Genomic DNA, 25,293 nt, shown 5'->3' on the forward strand with positions numbered 1-25,293 from the left:
AAATAAAGGAGACAAACGCTAGGCTAACAAGGCCATTAACTAGAATTTACAACTAAAGCCAACAAGGATACAGCGCTTAGCAGTAGAAGCATAATACGAAATAAATATCACTCCTTAACACCGTCAGTCTAAATGGTAGTCTTCTTTCCCAGAATCAGGACAACGGCAAATAAGGAGTGTTGATGTTGCTCTGTTTTTGACCAGGTCTCGACAAGACTGGCACTGAAAGAAGGAAGTTAAATACCAGCACAATGAAACATTAATTGGCTGTAACTTGCATACCCATGAGCGTGATTGCCGAGCGCGTTCTGCAGCTTGCCTGCAATGGCGCGCAGATCCCATTGCAGTCGGTGTGGTGGCTTCTGAGGCACTAGAGACCTGTGTCTGCAGGAGATCCCAGAGGGGAGGCTTGACTAGGATGTCATGGACCAGAAGCCAAGGACTTTCCTCAGGGCCATACCCCTCCCAGTCTACGAGATACTGGACTCAGCCCCGCACCAAGTAGACCAGGGACCCATCCATCGAATGGGGAGAGGGGTGACTGAAGCCAGGGGGAAGGTAGTCACCAGCTTGAGGTGGGAAACATGGAACATTGGGTGAATCTTCTTTGATGTTGGTAGGCACAATCTATATGAGACTATGTGTGGTCCCACTTACCATGGGGCCAATTTGCAGCTCTTGACTTTCAAGGGAAGATTCCTAGCTGACAGCCAGACTTTCTCCTCTGGCTTGAGAGGCCACACTTGTCAACAGAGCTGATCAGCCTGTCGGGTACATTGTTTCTGAGTGTGCAGCAGAGAAGACCTGGAACATCTCCATACTCGCTTATAATGTTGGACCAACTGTTCAACAGCAGGAACTCCGACATCAATCTCTTGATCCAGAAGGAGTGGTGGCTGGAATCCCTTTTGAATTCAAAGGGGGTCATTGCCAGTGGAGGACAACTGGAGGTTATTGTGGGCAATCTCTGCCCAAACCATTTGGGAGCTCCTGTATGTGGGGTTGGAAGAGACCGGGCAGCACAGTGTTATCTCCAGTTCCTGATTCACTCTCTCAGTCCAGCCATTAGATTGGGAGCGGAAACCAGATGAGAGGCTAGCTGCTGCTCCCACAAGAGAACAAAAGTCTTTCCAAAAATGGAACATGAACTGTGGTCCTCAATCATACACTGTGTCCTGAGGGATGCTGTGCAGCCTGAGCACGTGCTCAACCATGAGGGTGGCCATCTAATGAGCCGACAGAAGCTTAGGAAGAGCAGTGAAGAGGGAAGTCAGGAGAACCGGTCCATACCACTGGAGTGGTAGTGTTTCCATCAAACAGGGGAAGACCAGTTAGGAAATCCACCAAAAAGTGGGACCAGAGGTGGTGAGCACAGGCCGTGGGCTTAGCAGACCAATAGGGCTTTGATGTGACATCTTGTTGCGGGCACAAGTGTGACAGGTAGAGACAAAGTCATGGATGTCCTGAGACATAAATGGCTACCAAAGTCATCTCTTGATAAATTCCAGGGTCCATCTAATTCCTCGATGACCAGCCAGATGAGAGGAGTGACCCCATTCCAAGGTCTGGAGTGCACCGTGACAGGGACAAACAGTCGGTTAGGAGCTCCCCTGCTTGGGCGTGGATCCAACTGTTGGGTAGCCCTGACCTCTGTTTCTAAACCCTAAATTACCGAGCAGCAATAGATGAGTGAGGAAGGATGGGCTCTGGATTGGCATTGTCCTCAGGCACATCAAAATACTGGAAGAGAGCATCAGCCTTCATTTTCTTGCAGAGAGCACAGAGTACAGGCCATGATATTCTTGCTGCTGAGACAGTCGGTGAAGGTGAAATTAAAAATTAAACCGGGTGAAGAACACAGCCCAATCAGTTTGACGGAGTTAAGTCTCTTGGCGTCACGAATGTAGGAGAGGTTTTTGTGATCTGTCCATACCGGAAAGTGGTGCTCTGCCCTTTCCAGCCAGTGTGGCCATGCTTCCAGGCCTCCTTGACCGCCAGAAGTTCTTGGCTCCTGACATTGGAGTTAACTCAGAAGGAGACAAGCGAAGGGAAAGAAAGGCACAGAGATGCAACTGGTTATCCACAGAAGAGTGCTGGGACGGTATAGCTCCAATGTTTCTGCCTTGACAATGAATGGATGGGAGGGGTCTGCATGTTGCAGTACCGAATCAGTGGTGAAGTATTGTTTTAGTTCCAAGAGTGCTTGGTTTGCTTACTTTGTCCAAAGGAATCATGCAGAGGTCTTTTTAATGAATGCATTAATGGGGACCGTGATGGAACTGAAGTTTCTGGTGAAGCAGCGATAAAAGTTTTCAAAGCATATTAAGCACCACAGCTGTTTGACTATAGATAGCTTGGGCCACTCTGTGACTGGCTTAACTTTACACAGGTCCATTTGAGCACTGGAAGGGGTGAGAATATAGCCCAAAAATGACACCTGTTCCTTGAAGAACCCACACTTCTCTGGCTTTGCGTAAAGATTATTCTTGAGGACCCACCTGAGAACCCTCCGGACATTCTGGCCATGTTCCTGGCAAGAGTAGGAATAAATCAGAATGTTGTCCAAGTACATGAAAACAAATTGATTAAACATGTCCATGAGCACGTTTTTGACCAAGGCCTGAAAAACAGCAGAGGTGTTGGCTGGATCGAAGGCCTCAAGGTGGCCACTGGACATGTTGAGTGTAGTCTTCCACTCGTCCCCTTCTTGTATGCGAACCAGACTGTAAGCACTCCGCAGATTTATCTTCAAAAATGTGGTTGCTCCTTGAAGATGTTTGAATGCAGGGGAAGAGAGTATTGGTTCTTCACCATGATGTTGTGGAGGGGCGATAATGCAGGGAGGGAGATTGCCATCCCTTTTGAAGAGCACCCCTGTTGGCAGGGTTGACAGATGGATAAACCCTGAGGCCAGTGCTTCCTTGATGTACTCTTCCATGGCCACTGTTTCAGGATGAGAGAGGGAAAGGAGCCAGCCCTGGGGAGGACTAATATGTTTAAGAGGTCAATGGTGTAGTTGTATGTCTAGTGTGGAGGCAGAGAGGTGATCTTCTTCCTACTGAAGACATCAAGAATGTCAACATATTCAGCTGGAACATCAGACAGGTCCACACTAGCAGTTGACACTGGAGAAGATTTGTGGACTGGGGTCTGAGCTGAACCCAGACAGGTAGGCAGACAAGCCAGTCCCCACTCTTGGAGCATACTTAGGGACCAATCAATCCTTGTGTTGTGTCGAGATAACCAGGGAACGTCAACCACCAGCGGCAATTCAGGTGAATCAACTAGATAAAAGGAGAGCTGTTCCATGTGGGTGCCCACTAGCACAAGTTGGAGGAGTTCTGTGGAAAGGTAGATCTTGCTAGTGCCTAAGAGGCCAAGCATCTAGAGCCTTGTTGTTGATATCTTCTCTCAGTTCCTGAGTCAGAACATGCCACTTCTGAGCCAGAGAGATATCCATGAGGTTCCTGGCTGCCCCAGGGTCAATAAATGCCCGAAGCTCATAGGTTTGAGACCCCCGCGGTAAGGAAACTGGGAGCATTACACAGCTAAGGGAAGATGCTTGCAGGGAGAACTGAACTGTCAATACTCCCCTCACTACTGATGGGTATCCTCTTTTACTGGGCATTTCGGACATGAAGCCGAGAAGTATCCTGCATCACCTCAGTAGAGTCAGAAACATGTTCTCCTGCACCGATTTCATTCCCGCTGAGATGAGACCATGCTCCCTAGCTGCATAGGCTCCTCTGCAGATCGTGTACTGGATAATACAGGAGGGGTTGCAGACAAACAGTGATCTAAGGAGTAGGTAGTTCAAGGCATTTTTTCTCTGTATCACTCAGTTGCCCGATTGTCAATTTGAATGGCCAGATTAATCAGGTCATCCTGCTCATCGTGCATTACAGTTTCATGCTGGACACCTGCACTCAGAGGCAGCGATGAGGGATTTCTCATTCCACCCCATCTCCACCATAAGCAAGCGGAACTTTACACAGTCTCTCACTGTCCATCTACCTTGGCACATGTCCAGAAATCAGTGGCCAGCCGCCCGACCATGCACTGGAAGATTAAAAACTCTCTTGAACTTGACAACAAATTGTCAAAACCGCTGGGCTGTGGTGGAACTTTGTTCCCATAGAGCCTTAAACAAGCTGAGTTTGGGTCCTTTTAAGGTTGGGCTTGGAAGGCTCACACTGAGTGATAAAATTCCTGCAGCCGTCGGGGTCACCAGAGTATCTGTCTGGTGGAGGAATACTTGGTTCTGGTCTGGAAGCAGTTACGGGAGTTGGGGCATTAGAGACTATTGAAGCAGAGGATCTGGGAGATGCTGAGAGTGGGACTGACAAAGCCGAAGGCAGCTGAATTGTGCTTTACAAGAGCAGTTTTGGCTGTCACCTGATTCTGGCTGTCGGTAGTAAGCTGCTGAGGCACAGCCATGACAGCAGTAATTGCTGCAGCCTAATTCCAGTTATTTGTGGTGCATTGCCAAACCGTTGCTGTGAGGGCTGACACCTATACTTCCAGCTGGGACTGGGTTTACCGCTCTGAAAGTAGCTGTTGCACTGTACAAGAAACATTGCTAACCCAGCTTCTACTGATTTTACTTTCTCCTCCACGAATTTTGACCTGGACAGGGCTTGTCATTCTGAGAGTATCTGTTGCTCTGCTACAGTCACTTCTCCCAAAGCAGCTTCAACTGATTGTAACTTCTTTCCCATCCGGCCACTGAATGTCATGGCCAGGGTTAGCTGGGTCCATTTTGTTTGGTTGAGACTCGCTGACAGGAATGTGTGTTATGGTCGAGGTGCCGAGAGAGAGAGAGAGAGAGAGAGAGAGAGAGAGAGCCACTGAAGCCAATCAACAGCTCACTGACTTTTAATAGAAACTGTGCAGAAATAAAGGAAAAGCAATAAATGTTAGGCCAACAGGGCCGTTAACTAGAACTTACAATGAAAGCTAACGCCGATACTGCAGGGCAGCAGTATTAGCTAAATACTAAATAAAAACCGTTCCTGAACAGCATCACTCTAAATGGTAGTCTTCTTTTCCGGAACCAGGACAACAGTAAGCAGGGAACATTGACGTTGCTCTGCTTTTGGTCAAGTCTCGACAAGACTGGCAATAAAAGAAGGGAGTTAAACACCACCACAATGGAACATGAATTGGCTGGAACGTGCGTACTCACAAGGATGATTGCCAAACTCATTCTGCAGCCCACCTGCGAGGGTTTGCAGACCCCATGGCTGAGTCCATGGTTGAGACACTGGGAAAGCAAAGCAGCCTGGCCACCTTTCTCATGGAGGATGCTTACATTTTGCTGTAGGAATTCCAGAGCTAATCTTCCATACTTAAATAACAGTTTCCAAAACTACAGGGAATGAACAAAAGCTCAGTCTGGTATCAGTTAAAATAATCTCAAATATTACTGTATTCTCAGAAATCTACAAGCATTAACAAATTCCAGTAGGTCACAACAAAAAATTAAACTAGGCACCAAATGACCCTTGATACTAGAAAAGAGGTTCTGATGAGGGAATTTGAGCAGCTAGGGACTCAAATTGGAGTGGAAAAAGTGGGTTTGAATTCATAAGACATGAGCATCAGTATTGGGGAAGGTAAGAGCTCTTCCAATGGGATGGGCTCCCCCTGAACCATGCGGGGACCTGGGTCCTGGCAAATCAGATGGCTAGGACTGTAGATTGAGGGTGGTTTCAATAGCTTGGAAAGATATAGATAAAGTGAAAGGGAAGGAGAGTGCAAGAGAGGTTTCAGAATTCTCCAGAATAAAAAGATAAAATGACAAGTTTAGAAAGGGATAAGCATTTAACTTCATGCAACATGGAGACAAAATTGAGAAGGGTGATGAATACAGGACTAAAGGTGTTATATTTAACTGCACACAGTATATCAAACAAGATAGATGATCTTGTAGAAATTGACGGGTGTGACATGGGCATCACAGAGTGCTGATTGAAAAAAGATCCCAGCTTGGAACTTAACTTCCAAGAATACACATTTTATTGAAAGAACAGGCATGTGGGCAGAGAGGGTGGGGTGGTTTTCTTGGTAAAAAACAAAATTTTGTCCTTAGAAATAAGTTACAGAGGATCAGAAAATGTAGCGTCCTTATGGTCAGAGTTAAGAAACTACAAGGGTAAAACAACCCTGATAAGAGCTATTTACAGGCCTCTGAACAAAAGCTAGGATATGGGATACAAATTACAATGAGTGCTCAAAAAGGCATGTAAAAAAAGCAATGGTAGTTGGTTATGGGGGTTTCAATATGCAGGTAGATTGGGAAAATCAGGTTGGTGCTTGATCCCAACAGAAGGAATTTGTAGAATGCCTATAAGATGGCTTTTTAGGGCAGCTTGTGATAGAGCCCACTAGGGAAAAGGCAATTCTGTACAGGGTGTTGTGTAATGAACCAGAATTGATCAGGGAGTTTAAAGTAAAGGAATCCTTAGGAGGCAGTGATCATAACTGATAGAATTCATTCTGTAGTTTGGGAGGCAGAAACTAAAACTGGACGTATCTGTATTAGAATTGAGTAAAGGTAACTATAGTGGCATGAGAGAGGAGCTGGCCAAAATTGATTGGAAGGAGACACTAGCAAGGATGATGGTAGAGCAGTAATGGCTGGGGTTTCTGGGAGTAATTCAGACAGCTCAGGATCAGTTCATCCCAAAGAAGTATTTTAAAGGGAGGATAAGGCAACTTCAGGGGAAGTCAAAAAGTCAGCATAAAAAAATAGCAGAGGGCATAAAATATAGCAAAGATGAATGGGAAGCTGAAGGATTAGGAAACTTTTAAAAGTTCACAGAAGGCAACTAAAAAAGCAATAAGGTGAGAAAAGATGAAAGATGAAGGTAGGTTATCCGATATTATAAAATAGGATCCCAAGTTTTTTATATATATAAAGAGTAAAACAAAGGCAAGAGAAGAATGATTCTGGAGAACTGGAAAATCATAAATGTCACTACCCACTTTAAGAAGGGAGGGAGACAAAAGGTCGGAAATTATAGGCCAGTGTGCCTGACTTCAATGGTTAGTAAGATGTTGGAGTCCAATATTAAGGATGAGGTTTCTTTGTACCTGGAGGCACGCAATAAAATAGACTGAAGTCAGCATGACATGAATTTTGCCTGACGACTGTGAATGCTTTGCGGAAAGAACAGGCAGGACAGATAAAGGAAAGTCAATGGATGGAGTTTCCCTGAATTTTCAAAAGGTGACACACATCAGGTTGCCAAACAAGGTAAGAGCTCATGGCATTAGAGAAAAGACTGGCTGACTGGCAGGAAGCAAAGAATGGGAATGAAGGTGCCCTTTACTGATTGGCTGCCAATGACTAGTGGTGTTCCGCAGGAGTCAGTGTTGCATCTGCTACTATTCATGTAGTATCTTCATGGTATGGATGACAAATTGATGGTTTTGTGGCCAGGTTTGCAAATGATACAAAGACAAGTGGGTGGGTGGTTGTGTAGGAAGCTGGGAGTCCACAGAAGAACTTGGATAGGTTAGGAGGAATGTTAAACAACATCCAAGAAGTGGCAGATGGAATACAGTGGAGGGACGTGTATGATGTATCGTCATGCACTTTGGTAGAAGGAATAAACGGATAGACTATTTCCTAAATGGAGAGTGATTTCAGAAATTGGAGGTGCAGGACATGGGATTCCTGGTGCAGGATTCCCTGAAAGTTAATTTGCAGGTTGAGTTGGTAGCAAGGAAGGCAAGCACAATGTTAGCACTCATTTCAAGAGGACCATAAAAGAATATATAAAAGCAAGGATACAATGCTGAGGCTTTATAAGGCATTGGTCGGTCTACATTCAGAGTATTGTGAGTAGCTTTTGCTCCATATCTCAGAAGGTAGTGCTGGCATTGGAGAGGGTCCAATGGAGAATTATCCTGGGAATGAAAGGGTTCATGAAAGAGGAGCATTTGATGGCTTTACACCTGCATTCGGTGAAGTTTTTAAGAATGGGGGGGGATCTCATTGAAACCTATCACATATTGAAAGGCCTAGACAGAGTGGATGTGGAGAGGATGTTTCTGACAGTAGGTGAGTCTAGGACAAGAGGGCACAACTTCAGAATAGAAGGATGTCCTTTTAGAACAGAGATTGAGGAGGAATTTCTTTACCAGAGGGTGGAGAATTGTGGAATTCATTGTCACAGATGGCTGTGGAGGCCAAGTTGTTGGTTAGTTTTAAAGCAATGGTTGATAGGTTCTTGATTAGTAAGGGTGTCAAAGATTATGGGGAGAAGGCAGGATAATGGTGATGAGAGGGAAAATAGATGGCAGAGCAGACTCAATGGACCGAATGGCTTTATTCTGCTTCTTTATCTTATGGTCTTATGGTCTTATGGTTTTATGTTTATAAAGAAGTTATGTATCATAATTAAGCTCTGTTGAATATGAGATATCAATACCTCTTTGCCTCAGGAACCTGAGAATTTCACAAATACAAAGAAATCTGCAGATGCTGGAAATCCAAAGCAACACACACAAAATGCTGAAATTTCCAACATTTTGTGTGTGTTACTTGAGGAATTTGGTGCTTTTTACAATGTTTTGCAGCTTTAGATACAGAACATTAGCATGACTCCCACCAGATTATTTGCTGTAACATCCTACATTCCTCTATCAATTTGTAACCTCTCTGACAAGAACTTGTAAAATTTGACTTGGTTTGCTTGCATTCATTTGTAATGCTGATGAATGATCTAAGCGAAAGCAATATCTTAGTGGTTGTAGATGGTCATATTCTGCATGGAGGTCGGTCACCAGGGATGTGCCTCAGGGATCTGTTCTGGGACCCCTACTCTTCGTGATTTTTATAAATGATCTGCATAAGGAGGTGTAGGGATGTGTTAGTAAATTTGCTGATGACACAAAAGTTGGAGGAGTTGTGGATAGTGTGGAGGGCTGTCAAAGGTTACAGCGGGACAACGATAGGATGCAAAACTGGGATGAGAAGTGGCAGATGGAGTTCAACCCAGATAAGTGTCAGGTGGTTCATTTTGGTAGGTCAAATATGATGGCAGAATATAGTATTAATGGTAAGACTCTTGGCAGTGTAGAGGATCAGAGGGATCTTGGGGTCCGAGTCCATAAGACACTTAAAGCTGCTGCGTAGATTGACTTTGTGGTTAAGAAAGCATACGGTGCATTGGCCTTCATCAACCATGTGATTGAGTTTAGGAGTTGAGAGGTAATGTTGCAGCTATATAGGACCCTGGTCAGACCCCACTTGGAGTAGTGTGCTCAGTTCTGGTTACCTCACTATAGGAAGAATATGGAAACCATAGAAAGGGTGCAGGGGAGATTTACAAAAATGTTGCCTGGATTGGGGAGCATGACTTATGAGAAAGAGTGAACTTGGCCTTTTCTCCTTGGAGTGATGGAGAATGAGAGGTGACCTGGTAGAGGTGTATAAGATGATGAGAGGCATTGATCGTGTGGATAATCAGAGGCTTTTTTCCCAGGGCTGAAATGGCTAGCATAAGAGAGCACAGTTTTAAGGTGCTTGGAGGTAGCTACACAGTGGATGTCAGGGATAAGTTTTTTACGCAAAGAGTGGTAAGTGTGTGGAATGGGCTGCCGGCAGCAGTGGTGGAGGTGGATGCAATAGGGCCTTTTAAGAGACTCCTGGACAGGTACATGAAGCTCAGAAAAGTAGAGGGCTATGGGTAAACCTAGGTAACTTCTAAGGTAAGGACATGTTCAGCATAGCTTTGTGGGCGGAAGGGCCTGTATTGTGCTGTAGGTTTTCTATGTTTCTATCTTCTGAAAGAGGTTGCACATCCTTTCATTTAAGGATGGATCCAAGTATCAAAGCCTGCCAAAAAGATTAAGTGGCAGAGTGACAACCAACAATAATTGATTTCTCGAGGAATTTCTTTGGATTCTGCGGTGGGAGCCAGAGAGTCACATGGAAGAAGAATCTTGAGAAGACAAAGGATATCACAGATGTCCATATCACACATAGTGTAGGCAGTGTTCCATTACTATCCTGAAATGTGGTAATGCACAAATAATGCGTGAAGATATGCCATGAGCTCCAAGAGAACAAGCTTGCATAAGACTCATTGTTCTGTGAATGCTACCATAGTCTTTTATGTTGTCTAGAATGCAGTAAGTCCTTCCCAAACATTGCCAATGATACAGGAGAGTATTGTTCAAGTTCATTGTCACGGGCATACATACCCAGGGGTTACGTGCCATAAACAGCAGCACAGTAACATTACAAAACTAAGAAACATAAATTACATGAACATAAATGAACATAAATTATACATAACATACATGACAAAATAAGGAAACATGATGACATTAGTACAAGTTGAAGGAAAAAAGAGAAAGAGAGAAAATAACACATTCAAAATAGTTCATTGCATATTTTAGAAGATAAAACTTAGAACATTTCAGCACAGTACAGGCCAATTATGTCATACGACCTTTTAACTTAATCTAACTCTTCCCTCCCACAAAACCCTCCATTTTCTATCATCTATATGCCTATCCAAGAGTTTCTCAAATCCCACTAACGTATTCTCCTTTACACCACCCCTAGCAGTGTATTTCACGCACCCTCCACTCAATGTGTAAGGAACTTACTCTGACATCCCCCTTATGCTTTCCTCCAATCACCTTAAAATTATGCTCTTGTGTATTCCCTACTTTTCCCTGGGGAAAAGAGTCTTTGGCTGTCACTCTACGTATCCCTCTTTTCATCTTGTACAGCTCTATCAGGTCTCCTCTCATCCACCTTTGCTCCAAACAGAATGACCTAGCTCGCTCAACCTATCTTCATAAGACATGCTCTCTTGTCCAGGCAGCCTCCTGGTAAATATCCTCTGAGCCTCTTTAAAGCTTCTATATTCTTTCTATAATAACACAATACTCCACAGTGTGGACTACCCAGGAAGGGTTTTATAGAGCTGCAACATTACCTTACGCCTCTTGAACTCAATCCCCTGAGTAAATGAAGGCCAACACACCATAACAAACCTATCAGCTTGTGTGGTAACTTCGAGGGATCTATGGATGTGAACCACCAAAATCCCTCTGTTCCTCCACACTGCTAAGAATGTTATATCCCACAGAAATTGTCTGACAATGTGTGTCATCAGCTTTAAAAATATAACTTTTGTTTACCTTTCTTAAGAGCAACAAAGTAATAATACCTGGGCAGGTGAGCAGTTGTGAAGATAGCAGTGGTACTCCATACTTCAGATTTTGAGATCAATGCTATAAGTTTGATTTAACAACCTAGGAACTGTAAGAAGATGGTGCAATGGTGCAGCTCGAAAGCTAGATCCAGCAACCAAAATGCAATCCTAAAATGCATTTCTGTCTGTATGGAGTTTGCACATTTCCTCCAAGTCTGTTTCCCCGGTTGCTCCAGTTTCTTCCCACAACCCAAAGTCACACAGTTTGATGTGTTAACTGGCCACTAGAAATTGTCCCTGGGGTGTATGGGATGTCTGGGGAGGGGAAGCATCTCTGGTGAAGGGGTTTGTCATGTCCACTCCAGGACAGCTCATTCACTTTTGATCCCCACTGGACACTCAGCTCTCACCTGTGGCTCCAGGTAACTGTGCACATGCGACAGTGGCCACACCCTGATGCGCCACCTCATCAGCTGAGGGTAGCCGGCGGGCCTCATACCACAGTGAAATAGGGACGTGCCTGTTCTGGTATGTGAGGTCAGCTATGGCGTAGTGTGTGGATAAGATTAACAGTGAGATCCAATGGCCAGGATGGGAGCTCTGCAACAATTTGCGGAGAGCAAAGAGCATGACAGAGTAAGCCATGGTCGTCCACTGCAACCAAGGAAGAGCCCAGTTTATGATGACAGCTCGTACCACTGGACCCAGACTTCTGAGGTCACGGGTTGGGCAGCGCAGGAGATACAGCAATTACGCTCGTGAATATGCACGTGTCAGCTAGTTATTATTTATTTGTGATAGTATTTAACTCCATTCATTCTGTCATAGTAGTTGCCGAGACTTGGACACAGCAACACTTTGCTGCCTGCCTGCATTCCACCTTGCCTGAGAATTTGGACTGTCGAGCCAACTGACCCTGAAGACTAGCGGTATTCATTTAATTCTTAGTTGTTCTTTTCAGCCGCAGTGTAGGTGTCATGGTCCGGTCTGAAGTCCACATTCCGGTTCATGGTCCGGTCCGTGGACTCTGGACTCCGGGTCTTCCAGCTGTCCCTTGTTTCGGTTGGACTTAATCATAGGCACCTGATGCTCATCTTGCGGCTGTGAATATAAGTGGCCCTGGGATCGAGTGTGGCTGTGGGGTTGTCTTGTCAGTCTCCCCTTGGAGCAACCCACTGGTGGAAGGCTAGTGCAGTCATTGAGATATGGATTTGGCAGTTCCATAGCCTGCTGAGGTCACCGGCCACCTCGAGTCTTGGAGCCACCCCGGACCTAGCTCCCTTCCTGTCCCTTGCCTCTGTCGGGTAAGCCAGGCTGATTGCCATTACCCTGTGGTTGGTTCTGTCCCTTCTCGTCCCTCGCTTCCATTGGTTAAACCAGGCCATTTGCCGTTACCCTGCAGTTGGTTCTGCCCCTTCCTGTCCCTTGCCTCTGTCAGGTAAATCAAGCCATTTGCCGTTACCTTGTGGTTGGGTCTCTCCCTTCCCTCCGTCAGGTAAACCAAGCCGTTTGCCGATACCCTGCGGTTGGGTCTATCCCTCCCTGTCCTTGCCTCTGTGGGGTGGAGTCCTGCATCCTGCCCTGGAGTCCCAGGTCCTGCCTAGGAGTTGCCTCAAAGTACCCTTGCCCCGTCACGTCTTTGCCTGGTCTCCAAGAACCCGAGCCTCATCACGTCTTCGCCTGGTCTCCAAGAACCCGAGCCTCGTCATGTCTTCGCCTGGTCTCCAAGAACCCGAGCCTTGTCATGTCTTCGCCTGGTCTCCAAGAACCCGAGCCTTGTCATGTCTTCGCCTGGTCTCCAAGAACCCGAGCCTTGTCATGTCTTCGCCTGGTCTCCAAGAACCCGAGCCTTGTCACGTCTTCGCCTGGTCTCCAAGAACCCGCCTTCGCCTGGTCTCCAAGAACCTGAGCCTCGTCACGTCTTCGCCTGGTCTCCAAGAACCCGTCTTCGCCTGGTCTCCAAGAACCCGAGCCTCGTCACGTCTTCGCCTGGTCTCCAAGAACCCGTCTTCGCCTGGTCTCCAAGAACCCGAGCCTCGTCACGTCTTCGCCTGGTCTCCAAGAACCCGTCTTCGACTGGCCTCCAAGAACCCGTCTTCACCTGGTCTCCAAGAACCCGAGCCTCGTCACGTCTTCACCTGGTCTCCAAGAACCCGAGCCTCCTGACGTCTTCGCCTGGTCTCCAAGAACCCGAACCTCGTCACGTCTTCGCATGGTCTCCAAGAACCTGTCTTCGCCTGGTCTCCAAGAATCCGAGCCTCATCACATCTTTGCCTGGTCTCCAAGAAACCGTCTTCGCCTGGTCTCCAAGAACCCGAGCCTCATCACGTCCTCGCCTGGTCTCCAAGAACCCGAGCCTCCTGACATCTTTGCCTGGTCTCCAAGAACCCGAACCTCCTCACGTCTTCGCCTGGTCTCCAAGAACCTGTCTTCGCCTGGTCTCCAAGAACCCGAGCCTCATCACATCTTCGCCTGGTCTCCGAGAACCCGTCTTCGCCTGGTCTCCGAGAACCCGTCTTCGCCTGGTCTCCGAGAACCCGTCTTCGCCTGGTCTCCGAGAACCCGTCTTCGCCTGGTCTCCAAGAACCCGTCTTCGCCTGGTCTCCAAGAATCCGAGCCTCGTCACGTCTTCGCCTGGTCTCCAAGAACCCGAGCCTCGTCACGTCTTCGCCTGGTCTCCAAGGACCCGAGCCTCATCACGTCTTCGCAGGTTTTGGGGGCTGAGCCCGAGTCAAGACCCAGGTTCTGGGTCCTTATCCAGTCTCTGGCTCGGAGTCCATGCCCAGGCTCCTTGTTCCCAGGTCCTCGTCCTGGTCCTGCTTCCCTAGCCTAGTCTGTGTTCTTGTCCCTACTCCTGGTCTGTGTCCTGTCCCGTCATTTAGTTTTGTCTGTTCCTGTTCCTAGTACTTCAGTGTCTGTGCCTTGCATTTGGGTCCGTTCCCAACGCCCCCTCTATGACAGTAGGCTTCGTTTTCCATTTGAGTTTTAGTTAACAGCTCTGTTTGGCCTAGCGTTTATGGTTTTCTCTTTCCTTTAACACTGTTTGCATCAAAGTCTGTGAACTATCGACCTGCTTCACTCCGCACTTGGGCCATATCCGAACCTGGTGACAAAGGGAGTGGAACTGCCCCAGTGCAAGGGCTTTTCCACTTTAAAATCTCTCCTGTACAGGTCTCCTGTCATCATTGAATATGACGAACAGCCACCAAACTGCCCATAGGGTATAAATGAGCAATAGAATCTGGGGAGGAGAATGAAACAGAATTTGTATAGGATTAGAGTAAAGTGGGTGCTTGATAGTCACTCTTCCTTCAGTTAGTCCTGACGAAGGGTCTCGGCCTGAAACTTCGACTGCACCTCTTCCTAGAGATGCTGCCTGGCCTGCTGCGTTCACCAGCAACTTTGATGTGTGTTGCTTGAATTTCCAGCATCTGCAGAATTCCTGTTGCTTGATAGTCAGCACTGGATTGTTGGTCCGAAGGGCCTGTTTTCGTGCTGCATTACTCTGATACGATGGAAGAACTGAAACCTTAAATTCTGAGACTAAACCTCAATATCAAGTAAGAGGAGAAGGAACAAATCCAAAGGAATATTTATTCTTCAGTATGAATTTTAGATGTACAATATTTGTCTGATATGCATACACACTACCCTGAACTACTGTATGTCAATGATGAATTGGAAATTTCATTTGTTCCTATTCTATTTAAAGAATGCACCTCACAAAGAAGATGTTAATTTTACATTCATGTCCTGGTCTTTATATTTTAGTAGTACATTCTGCTGACATATTAGTACAATTTGGTAAATATGTTTATACTGAGGTAGACTGAAAGACACACACAAAATTCTGGAGGATCTCAGCAGGTCAGGCAGCATCAATGGAAACGAATAAACAGTCAACCTCTCGGGCATCAGGACTGGGAAGGAAGGGACAAGAAGTCAGAAGAAGAAGGTGAGGGCAGAGGAACGAGTACACGCTAGAAGGAGTAAATCCAAGTGGGCTGGGGAGCGGCGGGTGGATGAAGTGTGAAGCTGGGAGGTGAGAGTTAGAAAAGGTAGAGTGCTGGAGAAAAAGCCATCTGACAGGAGAAGAGAGTCCACCATGGGAGAAGGAGGAGGGGCACTGGGGGGAGGTGATAGGCAGAAAAGAAGAAGAGAAAGGTAAGAGGGGAGCCAAAGTGGGGAATTGAAGAAGAGGGAAGGGGGTGGGAGAAAAAATTACTGGAAGCTAGAGAAATCAGTGTTCATACCAACAGGGTGGAGGCTAACCAGGCAGAATATAGAGTAAATTGGTAAATGTTGTTTGCACACCTTCCATACAGATCATTACAACAGTGTATTGAAGTAGAACAAAGGAAGACAATAACAGAATGTGGAATGAAGTGTTGGAGTTGTAGAGAAAGTGAACTGCAGGTACAATACACAATAAGATGCAAAGTCCATTGTGAGCTTATCATGCCAGGGGTCTGTTCAAAAGTCTTCCAACAGCTGGATAGCCTGATGGTACATGCTTGCATGTTTGTACATCTTCTGCCTGATGAGGAGGGGAAAGGGGGGAGGTGGGGAAGGGGGAGGTGGGGGAGGGGGTTAAGGGGGAGAGAGGGGGCGAGGGGGCGGGAGAACATCTGATCATGCTGGAATTACCACAAAGGTCACACTGACAAGCTTTGACAGCAACCTAAGGAGGTAGGGATGGGGCAGAACTTTGCAAAGTTGACTATGATTTTAACACCTTTTTCAGATGTCCCTAACATTTAAAGACATTCAAAAACTGTTAAAACTGAACTAAACAGCTCAAATATCTGTAATTTAATTTTCAAAACTGTTAACACACAGAAAATAATTTAGAAAACTTATTATGCGAAGTTAAATGATTTTAACGATATTTTTAAAACAATTCAAAGGGTAATACCTCAGACCCTACAGCGTGCAGTCAGGATCACGGGGGATAACTCCCTCGGTAAATGGAACGGCAGTCGATATTTGATCATTGGTTTAACGAGGTAATAAGCTCAGGCAGACGAATGAGGATGGTGATGTAGGAGAACTAGTTGATATTTGTTTTCAAGAAAGAATCAAAATCAGGTTTAATATCGCCGGCATATGCCGTGAAATTTGTTGCCTTTGTGGCAGCAGAATAACACAAAACATGATAATAGAGAAATGTGTGTGAGTGCGCGCGCGCAGTAAGTGTAAGTTAAATTAAATAGTGCAGAAACGGAAATGAAAAAAAGTAGCGAGGTAGCGTACCTGGGTTCAATGTCCATTCTGAAATATGCTGGTAGAGGGGAAAAAGCTGTTCCTAAAACGTTGACAGTGTGGCTTCAGGCTCCTGTATCTCCTTCGAAATGGTAGCAATGAGAACAAGGCATGATGATTGATGGTCTTGTCTTATGATCTGGGTGACGGGGGTCCTTAATGATGGACGCGGCCCTTTCGAGGAAGATGTCCTGGGTGCTATGCTAGTGCCCATGGTGGAGCAGGCGAAGTTTACAACTCTCTGCAGCTTAGGGCACAGGGCATTATTGGTGCAATGAAGGTGACGAGAATGTTCGTAGTGAAACTGAGTTACGGATTGTCAAGAGAGGAAGGAGAGACTTCTGTAAGGCAAGGACAGGCTTGTGGATCCTGAAAAGGAGATAGAAGTGCGTGATTTCAGATCTCTAAGGATGAACAATCACCAGAGGAAATGAGGTCAGTGATTGTCAAGGGCCATGGTTTTATGTTCGTGGTCCTAGCTCCATTCGGTAACCCAGGAGATAAAATCACGGTCACATTCCAACTAATTTCCTCTTATTGACAAAGGTTAACGTTCCCAAGTTGGTACCTTACTGCTACGAGCACTGACATCATTTGCCCTGCACCAGTTACCCATATTTTTGTTCTTCTCGTAAGGAATGCAGTTAGCCGCGTCCGGAGGGACGATTTGCCGCACGTAGCCCGTGTATGGACAATACTGGTTGACCGTCAGATTCTCCGTTCTTAACGCAAAACCGGTAGCAAAGATCTAGCAACAGAGAGAGAGAGAGATCGCTCTTGAAGCGAACTATGGAGAGCGTAACCCCTCCTTTGTCCCTCCGATTTTAACTTACCTGCAAAATGCCTCTTGCACTTTAATATTAACCCTTCTCCCACCTTCATGTAGGGGAACGGTGAAGGGAAGAGGAAGGTTTCTCGAGCGTCTGGGAATCGTAAGTTCATGGGTCAGAGGGTGAGTAGTGAGTCGGTCGAGGCGGTGTTGTCGGTAGAACGGATCAGACAAACTGATTTCTCCTCGCCAGTCAAATACGGTCACCTCTTCGTCTAGCTGTTGATAATCAGGAGGCTGCCATCTCGAATGCCTCCGAAAACAAAAATCCGCGGTGCGATCCGCAAGTGGTCAGAGTTTCATCCCCGCGCACAGCAGCGCTTGTTCTCCTGGAGTGTGTGAAAATGGGGCAATGAATCGTTGAGGGAGGGGGGAGCAGAATTGGAGGGTCTGACCCACACTTGCCCGTACAACATGCCCCTCCCACCCCTTTACACCCTTCTCGGCTCTCCCACAGGAATCCCTTTAGTATCACGCCGTTAGTTTGAATCTTTGGAGATGATCGCTCAAGGATGAGGAGGGAGGGAGTTTTGTAGTGGCGGCAGTGGTGGGAAGGGGAGGGAGACCCGCCTGTATCGTAGCCGACCCCCCTCCCTCCTCACGCCGCCCGTCATCTCCTGCATGGAAGGGCGGAGGAGGGTCTATAAATAGAGGGGTAGAGAGCTCGAGGGGCGCAGACAGCAATCTGCGGCTTCAAACGGAGCAATTAAAGGCGACCTAATTCCAAGACTTTATCATTGCAGATTATTTCCGATAAATCGATTCCATTGGGATAACCAGACGCCGTGTTGTCGAGCCTAACCGTGCTCTATTTAGTTAGATCTCTGTTAAAGTGCTGTCATTTGGAGAATTATTAATGTGAGTCGCTGGCTCTCACACAGACTTCACCTCTCTCGTTCTCTACAAGACTTTTGGCCATGTCTCCTTCTGGTTGGTTCCTTCTCTGGACCGCGCTGCTCATATTCGGGGTCCAAAGGACTGACAGCGGCAGATCCAAGGTCAATTCCATCAAGACTCCCGTCAGTGGGCAGTCTCCGGACCAACTGCCCGTCAACAGATCCACCGCGATTCCGCAGGCGAAGGTTAATAAGAAAAGTGCCGCCGGGAGCCAGGTGAGTGAGCTCATCTTGTGCACCGTGGGCTGGCCCGGCAGCGACGAGCTGTGGGTAAGGTAGGGATTAATTTTTAGAGGGTGAGCGGCTGTTTAGCTGAGATAGGGTCTCGATGGCCCACAAATTGAGTTTGATAAACTGTCGGGATTGGGCTGAGACACTTCACCCTCACGCAGCCATCCTTGTTATCTCCGGTCTTTGCTCTGTGCAGTGGTTAGGGGAAGACGACGGCCGGCGGAGTTAATAGGGGATACAGCGAGAGAAAGAGGCAGAGACCGGAGAGACATTGATGAGTGAAAGAGAGAGAGGGAGAGAGTGAGGAGGGAGAGGGGAAGGTGAGAGAGGGGGAGAGGAAGTGGGAGAGGGAGGGGAGAGGGAGAGGGATACAAAGATAAAGATAAAAGAGTGCGAAGGTCCCATTTCCCACCAGAACGAGTTTTCTTGTGAATCTACCTACTGGTGCGTCTGTAACCCACGGTGGGTCGGTGGAATCTTTAGAAAGACCAGACTGACGACTGTCTGGACTTTGAACGATTTACTCTGTTCTTGGAACGGGTCGGCTTTCTAGAGTTCTGATGGATGCAAGGGATGGCACGGAGATAGAAATGGATTTTCATCCGATGGCAAGTCCGAAGAGGTGGGGGGAAGGTTTAAGTAGTGAAAGTTTTGGCAGAAAGCGGGCGAAATTAAGGATTGAATACACCGCAAACTAATAGTTTAAACGGAGAACATCAAGGCGGAGTAGCCGGCAGGCTCCCGCCAGTACCTTTGGCGGGTCTCCACTTCTCCTGAGTCAATCACTTTAAACTTACGGAGTCAAACGGTATTTAATTCTCTTACTGCCGCCCACTGATAAAGTTAGAGCAATAAAAACGCCGATAAATTTCAAAAGCCCTGCTGTCAACAATATAAGTCGGGCTCTTTAGAACCGTGAAGGAGAAATGAACTTCAGCCTTATTATTACTGACGTGGACCCGTTCGGTTGAATATCCCCTTTGCAGAGCTAACTGAAATAATTCTCTGTAAAGTCGCCGAAATATGATCTGTTTCTTTTATTAGTTTAATGTATTTGGTAAGCCACAATGAAATTTTCTTAAGAACTGGAAGATTTAGTATCAGAAGTACAGAGTGCAGCGTGAGGTTAGAAATAGAGCTCCGGGTATATGATGGGGTGTGCATTTTCTTCAGCCAGAATAAGAAAGCATTAGTGGCGACACTTCAGGCTGCCCCCAGCACACCCTGGGTTTATTAGTTGCCAACGCAAACGACGCATTTCACTGTGTGGTTCGATGTACACGTGATAAATAAACTTGAATCTTGAATCATGAAAAGGTTACCTGGCGAATCCGTATCACTATTTAAATCATTTTAGTGTGAGAAGTTGGTAGCACTAACATCTGAGGCTAAGTGCGGTTCCGAATTCCGGATGCATGTGCTGAAGCTTTGGTGCCATACAGAGGAAATGTAACATTACTGCTCCTCAGTCAAACCTAAAGATCCCTCTGGAAAATTGGAGTTTGCCCCAATGCCTTGACTGGTAAATATCCCTCAGCCTGCATTAATAAAGAAGATCTTCTGCACCTGGAATCCTGCTGTGCAAAATGAGCCACATTTCCTGATTTGCAACAATTTGCTTCAGAATTTCTTTGTCAGCTGCAGCATGATTTTGGACAACTCCAGGCCATGAAATGTGCTACAGAAATTCAGCTAATCTAGCTCACCTACCACATTGCAAAATATACCAGACAGGGTCCATGCAATAAAGTGCAAACTCAGCAGACAGAGCCACCTATTCAGATTCTGCATTTTATAGCACCTTGTGGTAGCACAGCTATCAGGTAGTCAGTGAGAGGATGGTGTAGTGGCAGCTATAGTATTCAATATGCATTTATATTATAGGATTAAACCACTGGGTGAATGGGAGAGAAAGAGCTTGTGTTTGAACGGCACATAGGTGCCCCAGTGAAGTTGAAACACGGTCATTACAGGGAATATAACATCTGATTTTCAAACAAGCCAAATAGGAGCATGGTAGCACAGTGGCCGGTCCACACAACTCTTTATAGTATAGTCGGCCCAGGTACAATTACTGCCAATGCCTGTAAGGAGTTTTTAACGTTCTCCCGGTGACCGCGTGCAATTCCCTCTGGCGCTCTCATAGTCCATGGGCATACTGGTCAGCAGGTTAACTGGCCATTGTAAGTTGTTCCATGATTAAACTCGGATTAAATCAGGGGATTGCTGGGCGGCGTGGCTCAAAGGACCGTAAAGGCCCACTCTGCGCTGTATCTCAATAAAACAAAGTAAAATAATGTATATGTAGGTGGTGGGTGAGGGATTTAATCTGATTATGGCACGGGGGGGGGGGGGGTATCTGTTTTTCTTTGAATAAAGTCAGGTAATCTTCTCTTCGTACTTCCATGACATAAAACTCTGTTTTAACATCTCAGCCAAAAGGCAGAAAATACAGAATATCTCTAGAGTACAAGAAGACAAGAACTGAATTAAGAGAAAGACAAGAAGTAATAGGCTGCTCAGGCTTGCCTTGCTGTTCAATAGCTAATTAATTCTGGCCTCAACTCCTGTGCCAGTTCCCCATAACATGCCATTCCTCAGTCTAATCTCTCTTAAATTTATCGCACATACTTGTGTGTTATCCTGTGTTATAACCTTAAAAAGCAGGAGAAGCTGTTCAGTGAATAGTCTCCTGACTCAGAGAAGGCCGCCACCCTGAGCCAAGGCTGACACCTTGTGTCAAGAATTTAATCTGAATGCAGAACAATTATTTACAACATTGCGACTGCCCCCTTTCCATAGGGAATTCTTCCAAAATGCAACAGAGGAGTTTAATCAAGCAACACAAAACCTGTCAAGCCCCATAGGTGAAATAATAAAGTGCCTGGCCAAACAAATGGGTTTTTACAAAATGTCTTAATGGCAGAAAGAAAGAGGAGGAGGCAGAAAGGTATAGGAAATGGTCCAGAGATTGAAACCTTAGCCGCTGATGGTACAGCTGGCAATGGGCCACAGGTGAAGTAATTTTATCTGGGGTTAAGGAAGGAAACATTGTGTGTAGATGTCTTGGAGAATTAACTAGGAGCAGTAATACTCAGCGGCTCTTGCAGCACCTGTGGAAGAGGTCCTCCTTCTTTGCAACTTAAGACTAGTTAGATTTCTATTTTTCCCGCTTCTGGTGAAAAACTATCAAACTGAAACATAGATTCTGTTTCCTCTCCATTAGACTCTGCCTGAGTATTTCCAACTTTTTTTTGTTTTTGTTTCATATTTTCTCTATCTGCAGAGTTTGCTTTGCAGTTATCTTGGGATAATATTGGGCTAGTGAAGATCATAAGGATCGATTAGTAAGATCGTAGAGGGATATGAAGACAAGGTGAGAATTTTAGGAGTTACTTGAATGAGAGCCAGGTCAAAGTTGAAAGGAGATGGGTGAATGTGTTTGGTGTGAGGAGGGGTATCCAGAGCTAATTTTTTAATGACTGTAAGTTAAGGAAGGATGGAATGAAAGAAACCATTGGGATAGCCAACTGTAGAGGTGTGGATGAGGGTCAAAACCAGAGAGTTATACAGGATAGAAATGGGCTCTTTGGCCCATGATGGCCATTCAATTCATTTGCCCATCTACTCTAAACCCATTTGCCTGAATTAGGTTCCTATCCTTCTATGCATTGCCTATATACTGTAAGTGTCTGTTCAAATATCTTGTAATGGTAGTAGTTGTACCTAATTTCATTGCCTTCACTGGGAACACATTCCAGATATCAACCACTTACAGTGAAATGGAGCACACCGCTCAGGTCCTCTTTAAAACTCTTCCCTCTCACTTTAAACCACTGCCCTTTTGAATTTACTACACCACCACTGGACAATGTCAGGCAGGGTGGAGTTGGGTAACGTTATGGAAGTAAAAATGGATGGTCTTGATTATCTTGACATGTGCATGTGCCCCAGAACTCATTATGAGATCAAGGATGGTGCCAATACTATAAACAGTGTGGCTGACTTTCAGACAGCTACCGATAATAGAGATGGTGTTGGTGGCTAAAGAATGGGGCGATGGGAAGAAAGGCTTTAGTATAAAAATGGAGGAAATCTCCACTCATGGAATAACAGTCTGGGTCATGACGTATGGTGCAGACTCAGATTTGGGTGCCTATCAGTGTAAATATTGAAAGTGGTGCTTTGTTTTCTGGTAATGTTACTAACAGCAACATGTTAATGAAAAATGGTGAGAGAGATCCAAACAAGGTACTTAGGGGAGGATAGAAGGTATGAGAAGCAAAAAGTTAATCCAGGTGGTTATTACACTATAATCCATATCAATTAACAATAACATGCATTTAAAGTTGGCTTGGTTAGAAAGAATGTAGCAAATCAAAGGGAGCATCACTTAAGAGTTCTTAAAAGGTACCACTGGCTTTTAAAAGGAAGTTTACAGGGAAGAGAGGTATGGCAAGTCATGGGGGAAGATCACATTACCATGACTTTATGAACAAGTAGCAGACTGGCCTGTTTACATTGAAGTGACATGATTACAAAGTGAGTCAAATTTTACATTGAATGCCGAAGAAATTGGATCAAGCATAAAAATAAAATAAACAGGTCACACCACAATTTAAATAAGTTTTAACATCATCCGATCTGATCTACAACCTCAGTTCAAATTTTCTGGCACAGATCTTGATTCCTCTGTGGTCCAAAGTCTGTTTATATCAGCCATAAAAATAATCAATTCCTGAGTGGAAACTCCAAGCATTCATTATCCTCTGTCTGTCATCTCAGTCTTAATTGTGTGTCTATGTGTTCTGAAATTATGTCTCTTTGTTTAATATCCCCCCAAAACAGAAAGCAACCTGTAAAACTTCCTCAAATATTTTGAGAACGATTACCTCTCCGTTTTCTCAATTTCACTCTATCTTTCTTCATCAGTCATCTCTCCATCCCAATAATTAATCCTATAAAACATGTCCTTTCTCTGAGGCAAATATATTCTTCCTTAAACAAGAAAATAAAAAACAGTACTCGTTATTCCAGGTCTGATTGCCCCAAAGATCTGCTCAGTTGTAGGAAGGCTTCACCACCATTGTACTCTAATCCTAAACTCGTTATTCCTTCTGCTTTGCATTAATTTTAAGTCATTGCACCGTACTGCTGCTGCAAAACAATAAATATCACATCACCTAAATCAATGGAAATAAATTTGATTCTGATTCTCTTGAAATATAGTTTGAAGTACTACAATGTGATGGTAGGGCCACTTTTAAAATATGAAAGGAAAATATCTTATTTACTGATATATACACAAGGAAGTAATCTTATTTTAGCACATTGTTTTTCAGGATCATCATCATCAGCTGCCATGCCCAGTTTGAGCTTTGACTGCCATGGCCCACACACTCCTGTTTCGGGTCAAGTAGATCAATTCATTGGTGTTCATTTCCAGTTCTCTGGCTGCTGTCTCCATCATCATTTGTCTTTGCCTTCCTCTTGTTTTCTTCCCTTCAATCTTTCCCATAATTACCGTACATTTGAACTCCTCTTTCCTAATCACATGTCCAATGAAGTCACGTTGCCTTTTCATGATCTCATACATTATTTCTCTTTTTGTGCTTGCTCTGTTCATGACATCCTCGTTAGATATTCATTTTGTCCATGATATTCTTTGCAGCCTCCTCAAAAACCACATCGCTGCTGCTTCAATTTGATTCCTCATGTTACTAGATATTGTCCAACATTCTGAGCCATATAACATAACTGGATAAATGTAACATTTCAGTACTCTGAGGCAGGTTGTCATGCCTAGTTTAGTATTGGTCAGTATACTCTTCATTCTCGTAAAGGTGTCTTTTGCCATCCTTATTCTTCTTTTGATGTCCATGTTGCACCTGCCATCTGATGTCACCCAGCTTCCTAAGTAGCAAAATTCTGTACTTGTTTTATGTCTTCCCCATTTATTCTCAGCTTGCAGATAGGATTCTCCTTCTTTTTGGATATCACCATACATTCTGTCTTTTTGCAATTGATAGATAGACCCATATTTGCACTTTCTTCAACAACTATATCAATTGAGTTTTGTAGTTCTTCCTCAGTACTTGCAATTAACACAGTGTCATCTGCATATGATTGCATAAAAATTACAACACAGTCTCGTCGTACAACTGAGCTTCTTCACTGTCCACAGTACAGTACTCCTAATCCTGTGTTTCTGTTCCATGTTTATTGTTCTGCTTTATCATATTATGAGGCATAACATCTGTTTTAATTACTAAAAGTGATTCTACAGCCAAAAAACATATATTTATTTTGTTCTCTGTGTTAAATCGCTAACATTTAATCTTACAGTTATCTCCACCTCTCAACCACTAGCAGGAATCTATCTCTAAGCTGCCTAATATTAAGTATCTCCTAATCATCACTAGTGCAAAAAATCTGCATGTTTCAACGTCTTTCTTGTATGTCCACATTCTAGTAATGATATACTGTGTAGCTTCTCTATTATATAGTATGCAGTCATGACTAGTGATTGAAGGGTTAAAGTTGATTTTATTGTATCTACAAAACAATCCTGATATTTCGCAGCACACATCAACTCTGTTCCTTAATTAGATCTCACTTTGCTGTGTTATTTATTTTGCTTAACTCAAAATATTTGACAGTTTATATTTTCTTGCATTGCACTTTACTCTTGAATTATTAGAATTCCAATGTGCCAAGTTTATAGCACGCACATGATAAAGAAAAAATATTGTAAATGTTTTTACGTATTGTTCTAGGGAATAGCATTTGCAAAGGACTTTTGTCAATTATATAAGATATTTGGACCTTGATTTTGTTCTTCTCCTCGAAGACAGAGGAGAGAGAGTGAAAGGTAAAGCCACAACAGAAGAGTAAT

At 44.9% G+C, this 25,293-nt stretch overlaps 1 protein-coding gene across 1 annotated transcript in view; it reads left to right on the forward strand.

Annotated features, from left to right (window-relative positions):
• The first annotated feature begins 11,771 nt into the window (after positions 1–11,771).
• The window catches only part of dkk2 (dickkopf WNT signaling pathway inhibitor 2), a 42,309-nt gene continuing 28,787 nt past the window's right edge, over positions 11,772–25,293 (forward strand). Inside the window, exons 1-3 of the mRNA XM_072257000.1 lie at positions 11,772–11,816; positions 17,329–17,394; positions 18,153–18,383. Coding sequence (XP_072113101.1) covers positions 11,772–11,816; positions 17,329–17,394; positions 18,153–18,383 — 342 coding nt within the window. The remainder of the gene's footprint in view (positions 11,817–17,328; positions 17,395–18,152; positions 18,384–25,293) is intronic.

The sequence above is a fragment of the Mobula birostris genome, chromosome 4, assembly GCF_030028105.1.
Source record: "Mobula birostris isolate sMobBir1 chromosome 4, sMobBir1.hap1, whole genome shotgun sequence".
Lineage (NCBI taxonomy): Eukaryota > Metazoa > Chordata > Chondrichthyes > Myliobatiformes > Myliobatidae > Mobula > Mobula birostris.